The following is a 16321-nucleotide window of genomic DNA, read 5'->3' as shown; positions in this document are numbered from 1 at the left end:
AGCTTATTGTGGTCATAAAAATCCAGTTTGAAAATTTGAAATTTCGTTTTACTTCTTTAAAATTTGTTTTCCTACTCGAAGATTATATGTCGATGGGCATAAAAACGCAGTTTTAAATTTAAAAAAAAAATCGTTCACAGCATTTTGAGAGAGTTGTTTAAGCATTGGTAGTTAGGAAAAAAAAATTAAATCGACTGAAAATTGTTTAGAATTGACTTAAGTCATTCTTTTTAGGATTTCTGAAGGCGCTTTCGTAACTATTACACTTTTGAATTGCACAAATCAAAAAAGATGCTTTCAGGGTTTATATTCCATACTATATTTAAGCCAAATCTCAGACTTGCCATCACTGCCATCACTTTCGAATTTTCTCGGGAGTTGTGGTTGTGGCGTTTTCTATTTTCTGCATTTGCGTCTAATTAAGTCAAGTTCAAAATTCTACTTAACACAGAACGCGTTGCTCTCTGAGCAGTTAGCAATGTATGTGCCCTGCATAATTTATACCCAAAGCACGGGGCATATAGCTCACTCTTGACGTACTATACTTCACAGATATAAATGCCCGATGATGGAAGAGGGAGGGAGATGGGGAGTAAGTGAAAGAGACAGACGCCTGGGGCTGTGGTTAAGCTTTCGTGGCCTTTGGTTTTCATTAGCTAACTAGTAGAACCCATCAACTAAGTGATTTAACTGTTGAACAGCAGTATTTGCGAATACCGAATGCGTTGAGGTTACTCCTTTGGAATTCTTAAGGGCTCAAACTAAATGGAAATTTATTACTACAACCACACAACTCATTTGCCATGAGAAACAATTACCTGCAGTGCATACCTTGAATACGCATAAATAATAATAATTTCCCAGCAGAACTGCGGAATTTCTTCCTCATTTTTCCCCATCCCAGGTAATTAAGGCCCTCCAGCCACTTTGGCGATTACTTTTACGCAGGAATCAGCAGGAACTGAAGGCAGCATAATTTATTTATAATTGACTTAATGGACTTAACCATTGCCTTTCACTCGACACCCGGTATTTATTTCACTCGAATTAATTATATTCACCAATTTGAAGTGGCGTTCTTCCCACACCTTTCGCTGGTTGAATATAAAAATAAAGGGTTGTTTCCCTTTAGCCGATGTGGATATCGGTTTTCAGGGCCTTGTCATTCATGTTTTGTTGCCAAATATCAATCAAACGCTAAGTGTGTTTACACATTCGGGAAACTTGACAGACGACAGGTAGACGACGGACGGGGTTAAAAGTATTTATAAATTATTGTATAAACTCATAATAAATGGTATTGTCTTCCCATTCGGGTCTCTGCGTAAATATAGAAAGCATGAAAAAATGGCATTCACTCGATGGCAAATGGCGGATGGCAAATGGCTGAGCTGCCCACGCCAGGTGTCAAGGCAACGCGTCGTATACGCAATTCTTTTAGCTTTTCTTTTGTCTGATTGCCAGGCGAGGAGAAACTCATGCCTATGGCTTTAGACTTAGCTTAGCACGCGCCCTTCAAGTTCTGCCCCTCATTTCATCCATAATGTCTGGGCTTCGGCTGGCCGATAAGAAAGTCAAACTTTAAAACATATCATGGACCTGGCCAACTTAATCTCGTGTGGCAAATGTTTTGACGCAATTTCGCCCAGCACATTTTCCATTTACATACATTTGTCTAACTTTTGGCATTCGGAATGGGGCGGATGGGTCTAAAAAGGTTGATGGGGCAGCAGCTGACATTCCCTCACCGGAGTCTGCTGGCGGCGTCTTCATTGTTTTGCAAACTGTTTTACAGGTGCTACAAATTTGAATATAAATACACAAGCAGCCAGCGAGCATGCTGTGTGCAATAATAAAATAAAATGCCATTCAATGCCGCTCCAGCACTGTGGTGTATTTTTGCGAGCTTTAAAGACAAGTGAAAATTTAATGTCAGCTGTAGGAAAAGTGGTGAAGTCTTATCTTATTATTTAATCAAGAAAGTCTGCTTGAAACTTTTTTGAATGGTTGAGCACTTGCCATGAGAAAAATGGATTCGTTTAATAAAGTGCGCACGTTCTGACGAAAGATGTTTCTTGAGATATTTTAAAAACAAAAAAATATTGCAGAAATTAAATCAAAAATGGGAACTTCTTTGATAGATTTTTGAGCATTCTCCTATTGTTTATTAATTATTTAATATATGTTATACCTAGCGAACTTTCAGACTTAACCCCTTACTTTAAAATTCGCCAAGAATTTTCCCTCAATGGGCCACCGTGCCTTGGCAGCCACGTTGAAAAGACGAGTCGGCATTTTGGCCAATGGGGACCATTCCAAAGGGGCCGCAAATTTTGTAGACACACACTCACACCCATTTCCCACTACCTCGCTGGCTGCAACTTTTCAATTTGCTCGCCCCGACTATTTACAATTTTGTGGAAAACAGAACGAAACACGGGTGGAAAATATTTTGAGACAGCCGAACGAGCCTCGATATCCAGTTTTTCGGCTACCATTTCGAATTTGCGTGTGTTTCGGTGTCTGCTTTTCAGCACGACGTGCGACAATGCTGTCATTTAGATTTAAATTTAGTGGCTACTTAAAAGACTGTAGCGCCTTAAGTGGATTTTCACCGTCTGATCGCTGCTATCCGACAATGGTTTTCGGATTGTCAATTAGTCTGCTGTTGGCACAATCAAAAGTATCGAATGAGAGACATGCGCAAGCATAATGAAAATAATCCCAGCCATTATTCCCAATACAATCCCACTGGCAATTATCCTTTGGACACGCGTCACGCTCCATAAAACTGAAATGAAATACTAAACTTAGGTCGTTATGACGCTGATTGCCATGAACTGCAAGTGCATACGGAGAGAGGCAGCGCATGCAACGTCCCAGCCATAAACATAAGGCGGAAAAGTGGAAAAAAAAGAATGACCACGGTGGAGTCTTGGGGTGGTCCTTGTGTTCCACTGGCCAGGATGGAGTGACCTAATAAAGTTTATGCCGTTTGCCTTTTGTCGCTGCCATAATTTTCGCTGTGAAATCAATTTTTCATTTTGAGGCAGCATGACGACGCCATTTTCCCCTCCCAGGACAATATATGCTCGGCAATTGTCATGGAGGACATTGAAAGTGACTCCGGAGCAGACAGTGTAATGGTTTATATAATGCCGTCCAAAACTAAACAACAACATAACATAAATATGCTGCAAGTGGCTCCCGAAGAACAAAAGCCAGATGCTTTCGACTTTTATGACTCATACGCAACGTTGCACAAGAGTTCGCCCAAAAACAAACTGCAGCAGACAAAAGAAAGTCCTTTGCCAAGTTGGCAACTGAGATTTGCGAGACACAGATAGCACTCAGCTAAAGGACCCGAATCTGAATACGAAACTCATGCTGCGACCTTAAAGGCTTAATACTAAGTCCTTGATCCGTTTGTAATCCTGATTTTCTGAGATAAACTAGAACTGGTGGCAGGAATCACAAAAGTCAATTAAAAAGCTTGTTTTGTTCAGGCTCTCAAAATTCATTAATTTACATTTGCTGACAATTATTTCACTTGCTTTGGATTTTCTAACATTTTTGTCTGTCATATTCGCGTTCCGACCATCCAAGTATACTCTCCTGCATTTTGAACTCGATGTCCGCGTAAGTAATCCAATGCCATCAAAGCCGCGGGCTGGAACGGATGCTGCTCCTCCGCCGGGATTCCTCGATTATAGAGTCTACCTCATGGAAGCGCTGCGCATCAGTTTTCCTCGAGTCACCTCGAATTTGGAACTCCCAATGCTCTCCGTAGCCATTTTCAACTCCTGAGCTTTTGGTGGGAAGGGGGCTTCTGTTTGTAGAGTCACAGGATTAAAAGGGGTCCTTTGCGATTCAGTTGTTTCAACCAGATCCAGGAGTGGTCCTTTTTGCAATGTGACAAAGTTATATTTTTAACCAAGTTTGACTTTGCAAAGAATGTCGTTCTTACTAAACATAAAGAATGTCGCTAAAAAACACATTGATAGATTCGATTTTCAAATTAAATTTTTCCAGCTTGTAAATTGTTTTTTAACTGAAAAGTTTCACTTCTTGTAAATGAATTTTCTGAGAACACTTAAACTTATTTGTACAAAACACATTTTCGCTCTTACAGACTGCTCATTTTTCGCAGTATACTTAATTCAGGTTCATTGTTGATAAACTTTCTGTAGATATATCGGAATCCTTCTCTGATTTATTCACAAATTGAATGCAGCTCGACGGCTTAGGCGTCAATTCTGGAGAAAAATACCAATGGCAGTATCCTGAGTCGATTCGGGCGCCAAGAAAAGTGTTGGCTCAACTGACAGCTTACTCAAAATATGTCAATCAAATTCAGCTTGCGCTTTCCTCTTCGCCGCGAAGGTTAGGCCACATATATTGCTAAGAATCCAGATTTGGGTCTAGAGTGAAGCCGCCTACCGACTAGACACTTTTCTGGCTATTTTGCATGCAAATTAAATGCGCATTAACAGCAGCCTGAAACTTTAATACCGAGACGAACTTATGCAAAGCTCAAATGGGTTGATTCGCCAGTCAAAATACTTCAAAGCTTCTTGAGCCATTTACATATGTAAATATAAGGCAAACTAAGCCAACTGGCTTTCCTACTAACAATCGTTGAGTTTATAGAGTGATTACTGTTTTTAATTGTTTCTTGGGGGTCAGTTTCATACTATTATTTAAGCGGAGATAGATAGTTATATAAGTCTCAACATATTTCAGAACAGAACTGTAGAAATATTACAGCCGCCTCACATGATAATGATACATTTACAAAAACATGCGGCATGTGGTGCCGCTCATCTTCCTCCCCCTCCCCTGGAAAAGCCCAGGAAAATGGCAACTATCCCGTCGAGCAGCTGCGCTCGACCAAATTGAATGTGTCAGATGGAAAAGAAGCGACCCAGACGGGTGTTTTTCATATAAATCATTGGCCAAATAGTTGCGTGCTCGCATTAGTGGGCCAAATACCTGGCTGCGGCGAACAAAAGTTTTTGCACATTTTAAAGGAGAATTTATTTGCGAATTTCGGGCACGTCGTTCGAGGGCCGCCCGCAAAGTTGCGGCTAATCAATTTAAAGTTGCAGCCAAAGAGCAACGAACATGGACAGATGGATCCCAGACGCAGGCACATATGCATGCATAAATTTCCGAGAGGCCGCATCAAAGTTGAGCAGCTCCTTTGTTTGCCACCGGCGACGTGACAATGCCATTTTTGGGTTAAATGTCTATTGTTGCCTGCTAATTGCTCGAGTTCCTGTCCCTAGGGTTCAAATCGTGTGTTAGTCGCATCTATTCAATTAGGAACACGTTCTTGGCATGACTTCGCACACGCTTGGTGTCATAAATCAATCCAAATCACTGAACTTAGCTGAGGGGTTAAGCCAAAAAGGGTCACGCCTAAATATCGCAATTAAATGGTTAATTTATAGAACAAAATATATTTTATTTTTTAAATTAGTATAAAACTCGTATTGGTCAAAGCACTAGTTGCTTTCAAAAGCTGAAACAACAGCTTCTAATGGCGTCCTCTTGAGTGCTTATCCAACTGGGAAGTAATAAAATATGTTAGGCTTATTGCCTACAGTATCAGCCCGGTGGTATTATCTTACAAGCCATTACTAATTTCCAAGGAATCAGGACGACCGAGATACCATACCCGAGCACCAGTCACCCCTGGCGTATGCGCGATATTAATAACAGGCCGAAAATCCGGCACCTGCTGGGTACCGAAATTTACACACAGAAGCCATGTTAACTGAGGCAAATATTTCTGTATTTTGCTGGCAAAGTACTTAAAGCATTTATTACGCAGCTTTTCATTTCGGATTTATGGGTTTTTAAGCAGCACCCGCTGGCTGAGGCCATATATTTTAAGATATATACACTTTTAAGCACTCTTTTAATTTTCGCTGTTAATTTCCCCCCTATTTCAGGCGATGCCAGACTGAGGCGCAATCATGCTGCACTTAAGGCTATTCGATAGCTCACTCTACTACACGCTGGCCTCCGCCTCCGAATCCTCGGGGCTGGCGTCCTCCACCTCCACGGAAAGGTCGTTCAATGGCACCCAGGGGGCGGGGGGCGTGGCCGTGGGCGGCGAGTTCCTAACGCCCAGCGACGTGGCGGCAGTTAATCTGACATATTTCACACCTGCGATATCACACGTGATGCTGGCGCCAACAACGATAGCAACCACGACAGCCTCGGCCACAATGGTCCAGATCCAGACGACAGCGGCGCCAAGTCACGACTTGGAGACGGGCGGCAACTCCACATCCAGCGACCCCGGCGAATTTGACAATTTAAATTCGTTCTACTTTTATGAGGTGGGTGTGAACCAAATAAAAATAAAGAAACGGAAAAAAAGCGAAAATATTCGCACACAAACTAATTTATTTATTGAATTTGAAGCCACAGCTGTACTACTCGCATGCAATTTTGAATTTTAACGTTTGAACAGTAGTACAATAAGTGGCAATTTGTAGTACATGTTTTATTCCGCAAAATGCGATTTAAAAATTTAAATTCATTTCACGTTTGGGGGAAGAGGTTTCTTCTTTCGTGGATATTATGTGGCAGGGGCTCCCTTTTTAAATACGAATTAAAATGATTTACGTTGCGGAATGAGTTTTATGGTGGTGGAATATTAATGTAGGAGCCAAAAGATTTAAGATTTTTCTTCCAAAATGCAATGGGACTTTGAAAAATGGCACTTAAATCCAAACTTTGTTGATCGCTGCCAAATGCCTGGCGTTGTAATAAGTGCTGCACATTTACTAAGAAATACAGATTTTCACACTTCGGACAAGTTTACTTCCTATCAATTTAAAAATAAACAATTTCAATTCGATTCACTTTATGAGGTGGGTGCGAAAAAATAGAAAGGGTATTGGCCATTTATGCGATTTATTTATTGTGTATGAAAGGCGCAGCTGTGCGATTTGATTTCCATCTTAATCGACTCACTGCAAACAAAATGTATCTACATTATTCCTTTTATTTTAGTTTCATAGGTACAATATTAAAACGACTATATGCTGGATAAAAATATTTTCTATATAATGCAAAAGTAGAAAGGAGAGCATGGCGCTCCCAAAAATAAGAACTACTTATTTTTCCCTAAGCTGCAGCATTTTTCTTTGTAGTTCCTAGCCGAATTCAAACAAAGGATAACTGCGTGGAAAGGGTCACAAAGTCACAGCTGCCGACGCTGCTTGTTGCTTGACGGTACAATTTTCAATTTGCTACCATTTTCCCTTTTTCGCAATGGAAAAGCAACGAACTGGGCAAACTTCATTTCAGGCTGACAAGTCAACCAGCCAAGTCGCAGAAAAAACAATAAAACGCCAAATGTCATTTGGCAGTTTGAAATTAAGAAAACCCAAGAAGAGGCGAAAGTTTCAGACGGCGTGAAGGATTTGCATATTTCTTTCGGGGTTTGGTAACAGAACACTCTTTATCAATGAGGGGCAATCAATCAGAGGGCCCAGCAGATCGTGACAACAACTTCGATTAAACTAAACTTCCGTTCGTCCTTCTGTCTCTCTCTCTGCCGCTAAAGAATGCCATAAAGAGCACACCATGAATGCAATGAAATTTCCATACGCACCATCCTATAAATCACACCATTGTTGGAACGGAAGTATCCCTCAGCCAAGCCAATTTCCAGTCAGCCAAGTTTAAACGCGCCAATCACTCAAAGTGTGAGTGTGTGTGTGTGGGTGTGTGTGCGTGCGTATGTGCGTGCCATAAATTCGGGCTTATTTAAATGAGTCCTTTGCAGGACTCGGAACCACAGAGAAGCGGAGTCGCGTTCGGGATTTTAGGAGCCGCAGCACCATATGGCAGCTTGGCTGACAAAGAGCGATGTTAAGGGTTTTGTCTCCCCGCCTGAGCAACCGATGTCACAATAACCTCATGGCGACTAAGTCTTATTGATTCGCTGTTTGCATAGTTGGGTTCTGGTAATAAAATATATAATATTCATATTTCGGTACTACGGCATGGTATTATGATATTTGCACAGCTGAAAGCTATGTAAACAATTGTGTAGTAGGTTCGTTCATAAAGTTCATAATCCAAAGCACAAATATGACCCTGCCTTTATATTTACAGTTTTGTATAATAATCATTTAATCAATTAGTATAAATGTTAAAAGTTGTAATTGGGTATTATTTTAATATGCTTCATGCTCTATGCCTAGATGAAATTTGTCTGGAACAATCCGGTCTAAATAAAATAACCAAAAATATATTTATTCTTGGACTCTATTTAGTTTTACCCATCTTAACAAGCCTTTGACAACTCGCAGCAAATGAAAAATAAATAAAAAATATTTTACATGGGTCTGATTCACTTCAAAACGAAAGTTGCTTTTGGTAATCTGTCACACAGAAGGCGTCAGAAAAAAATGTGAAGATAAAAGCGTTGGCATAAAAAGGTCGCTGAACTGGCAACATTTTTCCTAATGCCGTGAGAATCCCGAATGTGCTGGATCCCAGGCGTAAAGGGGTCTCATATGATTTGCAATTCAAATGGCTTAGTTAGGGATTTGGGCTGACCAGCGGTCATCCGTGGCGCAATTGTGATTGGTTTTTCCCATTGCCAAAAATCTCATGAAATCCCCTGTTAACACTATTAAATCATGTTTAAGTTGATCAGTGAATTCGGCATCTCACCTTAAAGTTGAGGGTTCGGACATTAAGTCCGCTTGGCCCAGATATGCCAATTACAACTGCATGGGGATGGGTCAGCTGGAAGGTTGGCCAATGTCACACTGTTGACCATGGCCAACTGCGCATTGCTGTCCAATAAACGAGAATGCGGATCTGGGGGCATTAGACGACGCAAATAAACGGAATCGAACGAATTTTCCGACTCAAAGCCACTTTCCCTGAAAGAATCTACAACATTGCGCCATTTTATGTTTGTTTGCTGGCCGGAGGAAACGATGGCATATTATGCAGCCGCACATTTTGTTGGGACATTGAGGGAGATTCGTGCGCGTGGGAGGAAAATATTACATCTGCGATAGTCCTTGGCTTATCCTTCACACATCGCATCTTAGCTTATTACTCCATAATTACATATGCTCTAATGAGACCCCCGCCATTTCCAAGGCACCCACGTTCTGATTTTCCTACGTATGAAGTGGCACTATATCTAATTTTAGCCCGAACCTCATGTGGTCGCTTGTTACAACGCGTATGTATATATTAATATTACACAATTTAGCTCAAACAATGATGACCCTGGTGAGCGGGCTAATGTGGCCATCAAAGGACAAAATTAATTGCCATTTTCTAGGGTGACAGCACAAATATTTGGCAAAAAAACAAAACCGACACTGCCTGTTTGCATGTTGATAAAAGTCAAACAGCTGCCAATTTAATAATAGTGGCTAAATTGGCCTTCCCATGAAGGATGTATGCGTGTGAATACAAAGTTATGTTATGTAAAATTATATTTAGACCTTATACAGTGATTTTTTTTTTTTTTGGATATTAAGCTTAAATTTCAAGCGTTCAATTCTGCTGTTTAAGAGGGCTTTCCTGCCAGCAAAATTTTGGACCACACCGCAATTTCCTTTGCTTTGGCAAATATTATTCTGCAACAGAGCGTCAATTCCAAGAACTCATTAATCTAGCGTAAAAATGTGTCTTAAGCTTATTTGCTAAGGAAAATTAAGCATGTGAAGGCTGCGGAACGGCGAGACCTGACGCATGTAAAATATAGGACACATGTCCTTGTCGGCGTCTGGGTTCTGAACCTGTTTCTGATTCAGCAAGGTTAAACACTTAGTGGCCACAAAGCGGCATCATTAACTGACTGGCTGAGCCCCTTTTCCCACTTAACGCACAGTTTTTACCATTTTTCCCGCTTTTTTAAGCAATTTAATTTGCCTTTGTCAAGTTCGTTGGCCAGTGGGGAAAATTACAGCACTAAGCGGCTTGCGAAAATAAATTCACCCAAGGAATGGAGCTCAGCTGAGCTGCTTGTTTATGGTACCCGGCTTTGAGTGTTTGCCCAGCCCTTGAGGCAGTAAATAAACATATGTGCGAACTGAACTGCTTTTTGCTGCCACCACCAAGTCGAGGTGTAATTATACTTGCCGAGCTTTAATGCAAATTAAAGCATAATTCCAGGCGGCTGACACGCGTGGCTGGGCTTAATTACACACTGTTGACACAACAAAATGCCCACAAGGCCATCAAGTGCTTGAGTGGCCGATGGGCCAATGGCCAATGGGCTGCCCTCAAATGTGACCATGGGGACCGAGCGCCGCTTACTTGGCTAAAAATGAGTTAACAACATTATTTGCCCATTGGCCAGCCTTTGCGACCACTGTGGCTCTTCCAACATCAATTTTATTAAGGCAGGACGGCCAGGATGCCTAGATGGCAGGATGGCCGCAGGTCCTTGATGACTTCTGTCGCTCGCTGTGCCTCCACGAATCCTTGGGCCCAGCCCATAAAATACGTTTTGACAAGAGTTTTATCTGGCACGTCGCCTGTTAGTTGGATGTGTCATAGCGATTTATAAGGATTTGTTGCCACCAGGAATAACCAGTGACAGCTGCAGTGAGAGAAAAGCAGATGAAACGGAACAAAGGCTTGAGCCTTTCCCGAGGGAATTATGGGAAATATTTTGGGGTCAGGTAATCCGCTTTAGACTCAAGTTATGCATGCATTATATAATAAAAACAAAAAGCATTCAGTAAATCTAAAATGATGTACACCATTCCTTTTTCTCCGTGTGCCATTTCCCGTCTTGTGTTTGCGTTCGATAAAATATGAGAATTGTATTTCATTTGGCATTGAAAGTCAATGCACTTCCGCCACTTTAATCTAACCGTAATGAGGTCGCCGGACAGGTTTGTTGACACTTCAGCTTCGCCGATTTCTGGCAGCTCATCAAGCGTTCACCGACACCAAAAATTCACAGGCCGCTAATAGTTCAGATCTCAGGTTCAATATCGGGTTCAGTGTACCGTCTTTGAATGGTGGTATTTACGAAAAGAGTCTTCAAATTCCCCAAAGTGTCACTTGACCAGCAAAATCAATAAGCATCTTCAGCCAACTAATTGTTATAATTTGCCTGCTCGGCATCCAAAGTCTGCCAGAATTTGAGCCAGCTCGTCAGGCAATAAACTTATGCGAAACAATGAAAGTGTTAATTTCACAAATATTTTGCAGTAAAAACAAGGGTGGAAGATGGATGGACGACGGATGAGGAGTTGACTTAATGAGTGTTCAAGTTAATTGTTGGTTTATTTGTCACGCTCGAACTTTGAACTCGGCACAACAATTAAAAGGGGAGTCTGCCTTGGAAACTTTTAGTACCCTCCCCCGCCAACATGGGTTGACTTTTATGGCCAGGCATTAAACAGCAAATCAATAAAGCGAGGAGAGAGTTGCCCGAAGCGATGCTTTGTGAAAGAGTGAAAGCCATCTACATATGAGCTATATTTTCCTGGAAAATTTACCAAAGAGGAAACAGAGTGCTGAAAATAATAGGAAAGGCCAAAAGGCACTCAAAAATTGGTTCAAAGTTTTTATTACAAAGACTTCTTCGTGCCTTTCGTGAGCCGTAAAAATCAAATAAAATGTAAACTTCCCCTTATGGACGGGAAAACCTTTTTACTGTCCATAATCAATCTTTGCGGCTGTCCTCTTGGGAGAGTTAACCGCTATAAATAACCACAGGACCAAAACGCCCAAGTCTGGCCAAATCCAATGCCACGCCCCAGTCGTGTCTGCACATAATTTGTGAAATAAAATACTTGCTGGCGAGGCGAAAACCCCAAATTGAAACCAAATTAAATTGCAATAAATCAACATGGCGTTAATAGCGTTCCTCCAACTGATAAACATTAAGTGGGCGTCGTCATGGGAGATCGACATCACCATCGCCATCGCCATACTCGAAATCGAAGTAAACAACAGAGGGGGAAAACTTATCCACATGTGGGTTTTGGTTAGGTGCCTTGCTGCTATTTGTGCTTCCTTTTTAACGTCTAATTGATTTGTTTTCCCCGCTGTGCCGAGTCGGAATTTGGGGAGCTTCATCTGGCTCCACGACTCACCCAATCCAACCTTTGGCATCGATTTCAAGCTGCTGTTTGTTTTCCATGACTCCCAGTTACAAGTATTCCTGCAATCAGCGAGGCGCAAACAAAGCCCAGGGCCATTCCTGCTACAGATTGCTGACAAATGTATGCTTTATTACAACAGTGGAACTTCCATAAATCGATCAACCATCAAACAACAATGAAAGTTGTGTTTATTAATCAGTTTTAAAATATTAGTACTTAAATGAGAGTGCGGCTGATAATAAATTGTTAGAGATAGGGAAAATAATGGCCACCTTTGACCGCTTTTAAAAACCCTCCCTAGCTCATCCTATTGTCTCATAAAAACTTGAATTATGGAATCTGAACTGTATTTGCGTTTAGCCAGGGGGATTGCTCTCATAGGAAAACAAGAACATGCCCAAAACAATATTACAAAAGAAACGGACAGACCCGCATTTATCACAACAGATAAGTGCGCACATATCCTTGTGGCTTATTTCCCATTGCCCCATTCCTAAAAGCTTTGTAATCATGCTCCGGAAGTGAACTTAATGACTTACATCAAGCGACATTTTGTGCAACAATAAGCTGCGACGATAAGAGACCGAACAATGGGGCGTGGCTGTCTGCGGGGTGTATCACTTCCCGCACACTCGACAAAAAATTTAATTTCATTTTCATAAGCAGCAAAACGCCACTCACTTCCGTTGACAGCCCGCAACACACATAAAATGGCTCACAAAAAGCGTCTACATATCTCCGAGTAAAAATGGAATAGTGCTGGTGGCAATGGTGGGTGAAAAACCCGCAACTACATTTTCGCATCATTACAATTTGCATGCATAAGCAGTAAGAGCTGCTGCACACAATAAATTTTGCATAGCCCAAGTCAATTACAGCTCCACTGCCACTGCTGCTGGTGCTCGGTGGCAACACTGCGTATGAGCAATGCAAGGCGGCAACCCGAAAAAGCAGGGTACGTAACACACGACTGCATTTGGGTTGCAAAAAAAAAAAAAAACAGCGAGACGAAGGGTGGCACTTAAAAAACACTAAAAAAAAGGAGATCGCGCCAAAAAAAATACGGTTGTGTAAATTATGCAAATCGTAAAAGCGCTGAAATCCGCGCCTAAGGGACCAGATGACCCCCCCGGCCAGATAATTGCAGTAGAATGTTTGGAGTTTTACGACACTAAGCCGCATGAAAATGCGGATTGGATGCCGGGAAAATCCCCCGAAGCGGAGAACATTCATCTTCAGCTCCATCGCCATCTGGTTTTGTGCAAGTGCGCGAAATGCGCTTAATGAGAAAATGCAAAAGGCGACAAACCAACAGCGAAATTATGCTCAGTAAATAGTTAAAGTGCGGCAGTCTCGGAAGTGTCAGCACGCAGAGTGAATGAAATAGAAAGTAGAAAGTGGAAAGTAGATGGAGTGATGGGTATATCCACCGACTGAGCTATTTACATAGCCTGGCAAGTACAAGTAGGTCAACATCTCACAACGCACCGAAGTATGCAATGAATTGTGCGGCACTTTAAGTGAAATTAAGTTAAGAGCATATAGCTGAAAAGTGTGGTTAGAAATAAGGAAAAACTAAATAGAAGTTATTCTTGCATAACTTTTGTTAAATGCCTTGTAAGCAAGTCTTTAAATATTTAACGGGGAACGACCTTTAAAACTTCACCTCTTAGCTTTCACTTCAAGCGCACTGAATTTGCCTGATCTGGGACTAAACAAAATAAGCAACCGTTCCCCCTCATAAAATCAAGTTTAGTTGAAATTCACTTAAAGAATTCCTGGAATTTTTCTGGGTTCTTACTTGTAATATACTCGAACTAGGGGTAGCATATATACACATATGTATGTCAGACGGCAGGCAGACACACATAAAGAAAAACACAATTTCTTTCGCCATCGCGAATGAGACCGAATATGCCACATCAAAGGACGGGAAGTACACGCCAAAAAAGCTTCAAAGTGGCAAGACACGATGTATTTTTGATGGGTGGAGGTGGAGGTGATGGGATTGCAGAAACGGGGAGGAGACACGGTAGCGGTGCAGTCCATGGGCCCCGTCATTTACGCAATGTCGATAAAATTGGCACAAACATCCTCCATTTCAGCAGGCACTTTACGATTGGCTCTGTCATTCGCAGGTCGAACGACGTCGAGATGTCGAGAGATGCCAAACAGCTTCCGTGTGTTTACATCACGTAATATTCTCTGTGTTTCACAGAGCACAACCCGTTTACAAAATTAATTAAGAGCCATGTTTACCTCTTGTTGATTTTTGGCTTTACACCTGGTCTGTTTTTCGCACGAATTTCATGTATCAAAACTGTAAAGCTAACTAAAATTCGCAAAGAAATTGTTCTATGGCACGAAACAAATTCGCAATCTTGTTAAGATAAAGTACAACACGTGGTATTTGTTTTTAATTAAAAGTAATACACGTAATCTTTGGTTTGAAAAGTAACGGAACATGTCAGGTTGGATGAATTCAAATGCATTAAAAGTGATTTATGCAAGGCTAAAGTTAAAAACTAAAGTCTACGAAGGACTTAAATATGAAAGGATTTTTTCCATTGCGAATATACTTGTATAAGCCCTAAATAATCATACGTCAACAAGTTTATCGGCTAGTTTGTATTCGTAAGTCAGCTTTATGACATTTGCTGTTTCCACTAAAGTAGTTTCAGAATAAACTTGAAGGCAGGACTCTGCCAAGGCGTGTAAAAGTCGCGTCCTGGTGCCTTTTTCTACGTGAGCAATGTCAAATGTGACACACACAAACACAGGCGCATTATCCGACAATGTGTGTGTGTGTGCATAAATGATTAAGTGCGTGCTTGCATTTAGTTTGCACATCACGTATACGCCATGCATTTTTGCCTTTGACACAAAGCACTTTATAAAGCCAGCTCACACACACACACACGCTCGAGCAGTAAGACATTTACTGTTGCACTTGATTCGAATTTCACATTTATAGTAAAGCACTTTTTCAATCAAAGATTTCCATTGTATTTATAAATTACGCTTGAGTATTCCACTTAGATTCAATTTTCAAAGCGTATTAAAATCAAATTGCAACAAAAAATTGACTTTTAAAGTGTTAGCACTTTTACACCAATTTTAATCAAGTGGTTTCATTTATAGCCCAACTGTAGTCCTCATTTGCCAAATTATAAACTTAAAATGGATTTAATAGCTTTACAAACATCGCAAATTGCGTGTGGTTAACACAAACGAAATAGTAACACTAGCCGGAAATTTAGCTGAACCTACATTCATACCCGTTCTTGCTAACTTTATGTGCGAAATCCCTCAACGCGAACAACCGCAGCAATTTGCATAACAGAACATGGCAGCACACAATTATTTGACTTGGCACCTTCGGAATGGGAGAGTGCCAACTGAATCAGGTCCTACTTTAAATGGAATCAAATCCAACCACCAAGTGCGGCTCTACCATGTACATACAGTACACCGTTCCCGACGGTGTGAAAAAAGCGGAAAAAATAACAAAATGGAGCACAGATTTGCTCAGCTGCAGTTGCAACAAAATCAGAAATAACAACTCTGGCGACTTGTTCTTGCTCGAAAGTCCGGAGTCGGGAGTCGTGAGCACTTGACTGCCTGCCAGGCAGTAGCCTTCCACGTCTGACAGTCGACCATCTTTGCCAACTTGTCCGATCTGCTTCCTCATGGTGCTGCTGCATTTCCGGCTGCCGGGCATCCTTTTTCTTACCCCACCGACCATGCCCCGCCTCTATTCGTCCTGGCTCCTTTGACAAGTGCCATTTGCGGAATTTTAAATTAAGAAAAAGTTTACTTAGCTTTCGATAGGTCTTGCTGGTCCTACTGGTCCAACGGGTCTTTCTGAGCCCTTGAGAGCTTGTCTTTTCGTTAATCGCTAGGTGCTGCAGTCGTTGGGCAAATAGAAGTTAATTAAATTCCTTGAATTCCTGCGGCGGAAGGGGCAGGAAATGCCATTCGTTGTAGTCAAAGTTGGCGTTAAAGCCGATACATCAACAATACACACTTACATTTTCCACCTCTTTGCTTTGCAATAGCTTTAAACAAATGTTGGCCCAAACTTTGTAGTTGAGAGTTTCTATTTTGCTTAGTCTTTTGGATTGCTGTTGTGCAGAGGAAGTTCTAGCAAACTTAGACAACAGGCTTCTAATGATGTCTATGGACATTAGGTGAGCTGCTCG

The 16321-nt window shown here is 41.4% G+C and overlaps 1 protein-coding gene across 1 annotated transcript in view; it reads left to right on the top strand.

Annotated features, from left to right (window-relative positions):
• The window catches only part of LOC117144305 (cardioacceleratory peptide receptor), a 32695-nt gene that overhangs the window by 8420 nt on the left and 7954 nt on the right, over positions 1–16321 (top strand). Inside the window, exon 2 of the mRNA XM_033309416.1 lies at positions 5958–6350. Within this exon, the coding sequence (XP_033165307.1) occupies positions 5982–6350 (369 nt within the window). The 5' untranslated portion in view covers positions 5958–5981. The remainder of the gene's footprint in view (positions 1–5957; positions 6351–16321) is intronic.

The sequence above is a fragment of the Drosophila mauritiana genome, chromosome 3R, assembly GCF_004382145.1.
Source record: "Drosophila mauritiana strain mau12 chromosome 3R, ASM438214v1, whole genome shotgun sequence".
Lineage (NCBI taxonomy): Eukaryota > Metazoa > Arthropoda > Insecta > Diptera > Drosophilidae > Drosophila > Drosophila mauritiana.
Note: the sequence above shows the minus strand (reverse complement) of the source record. Positions and strands in the feature narration are given on the sequence as shown.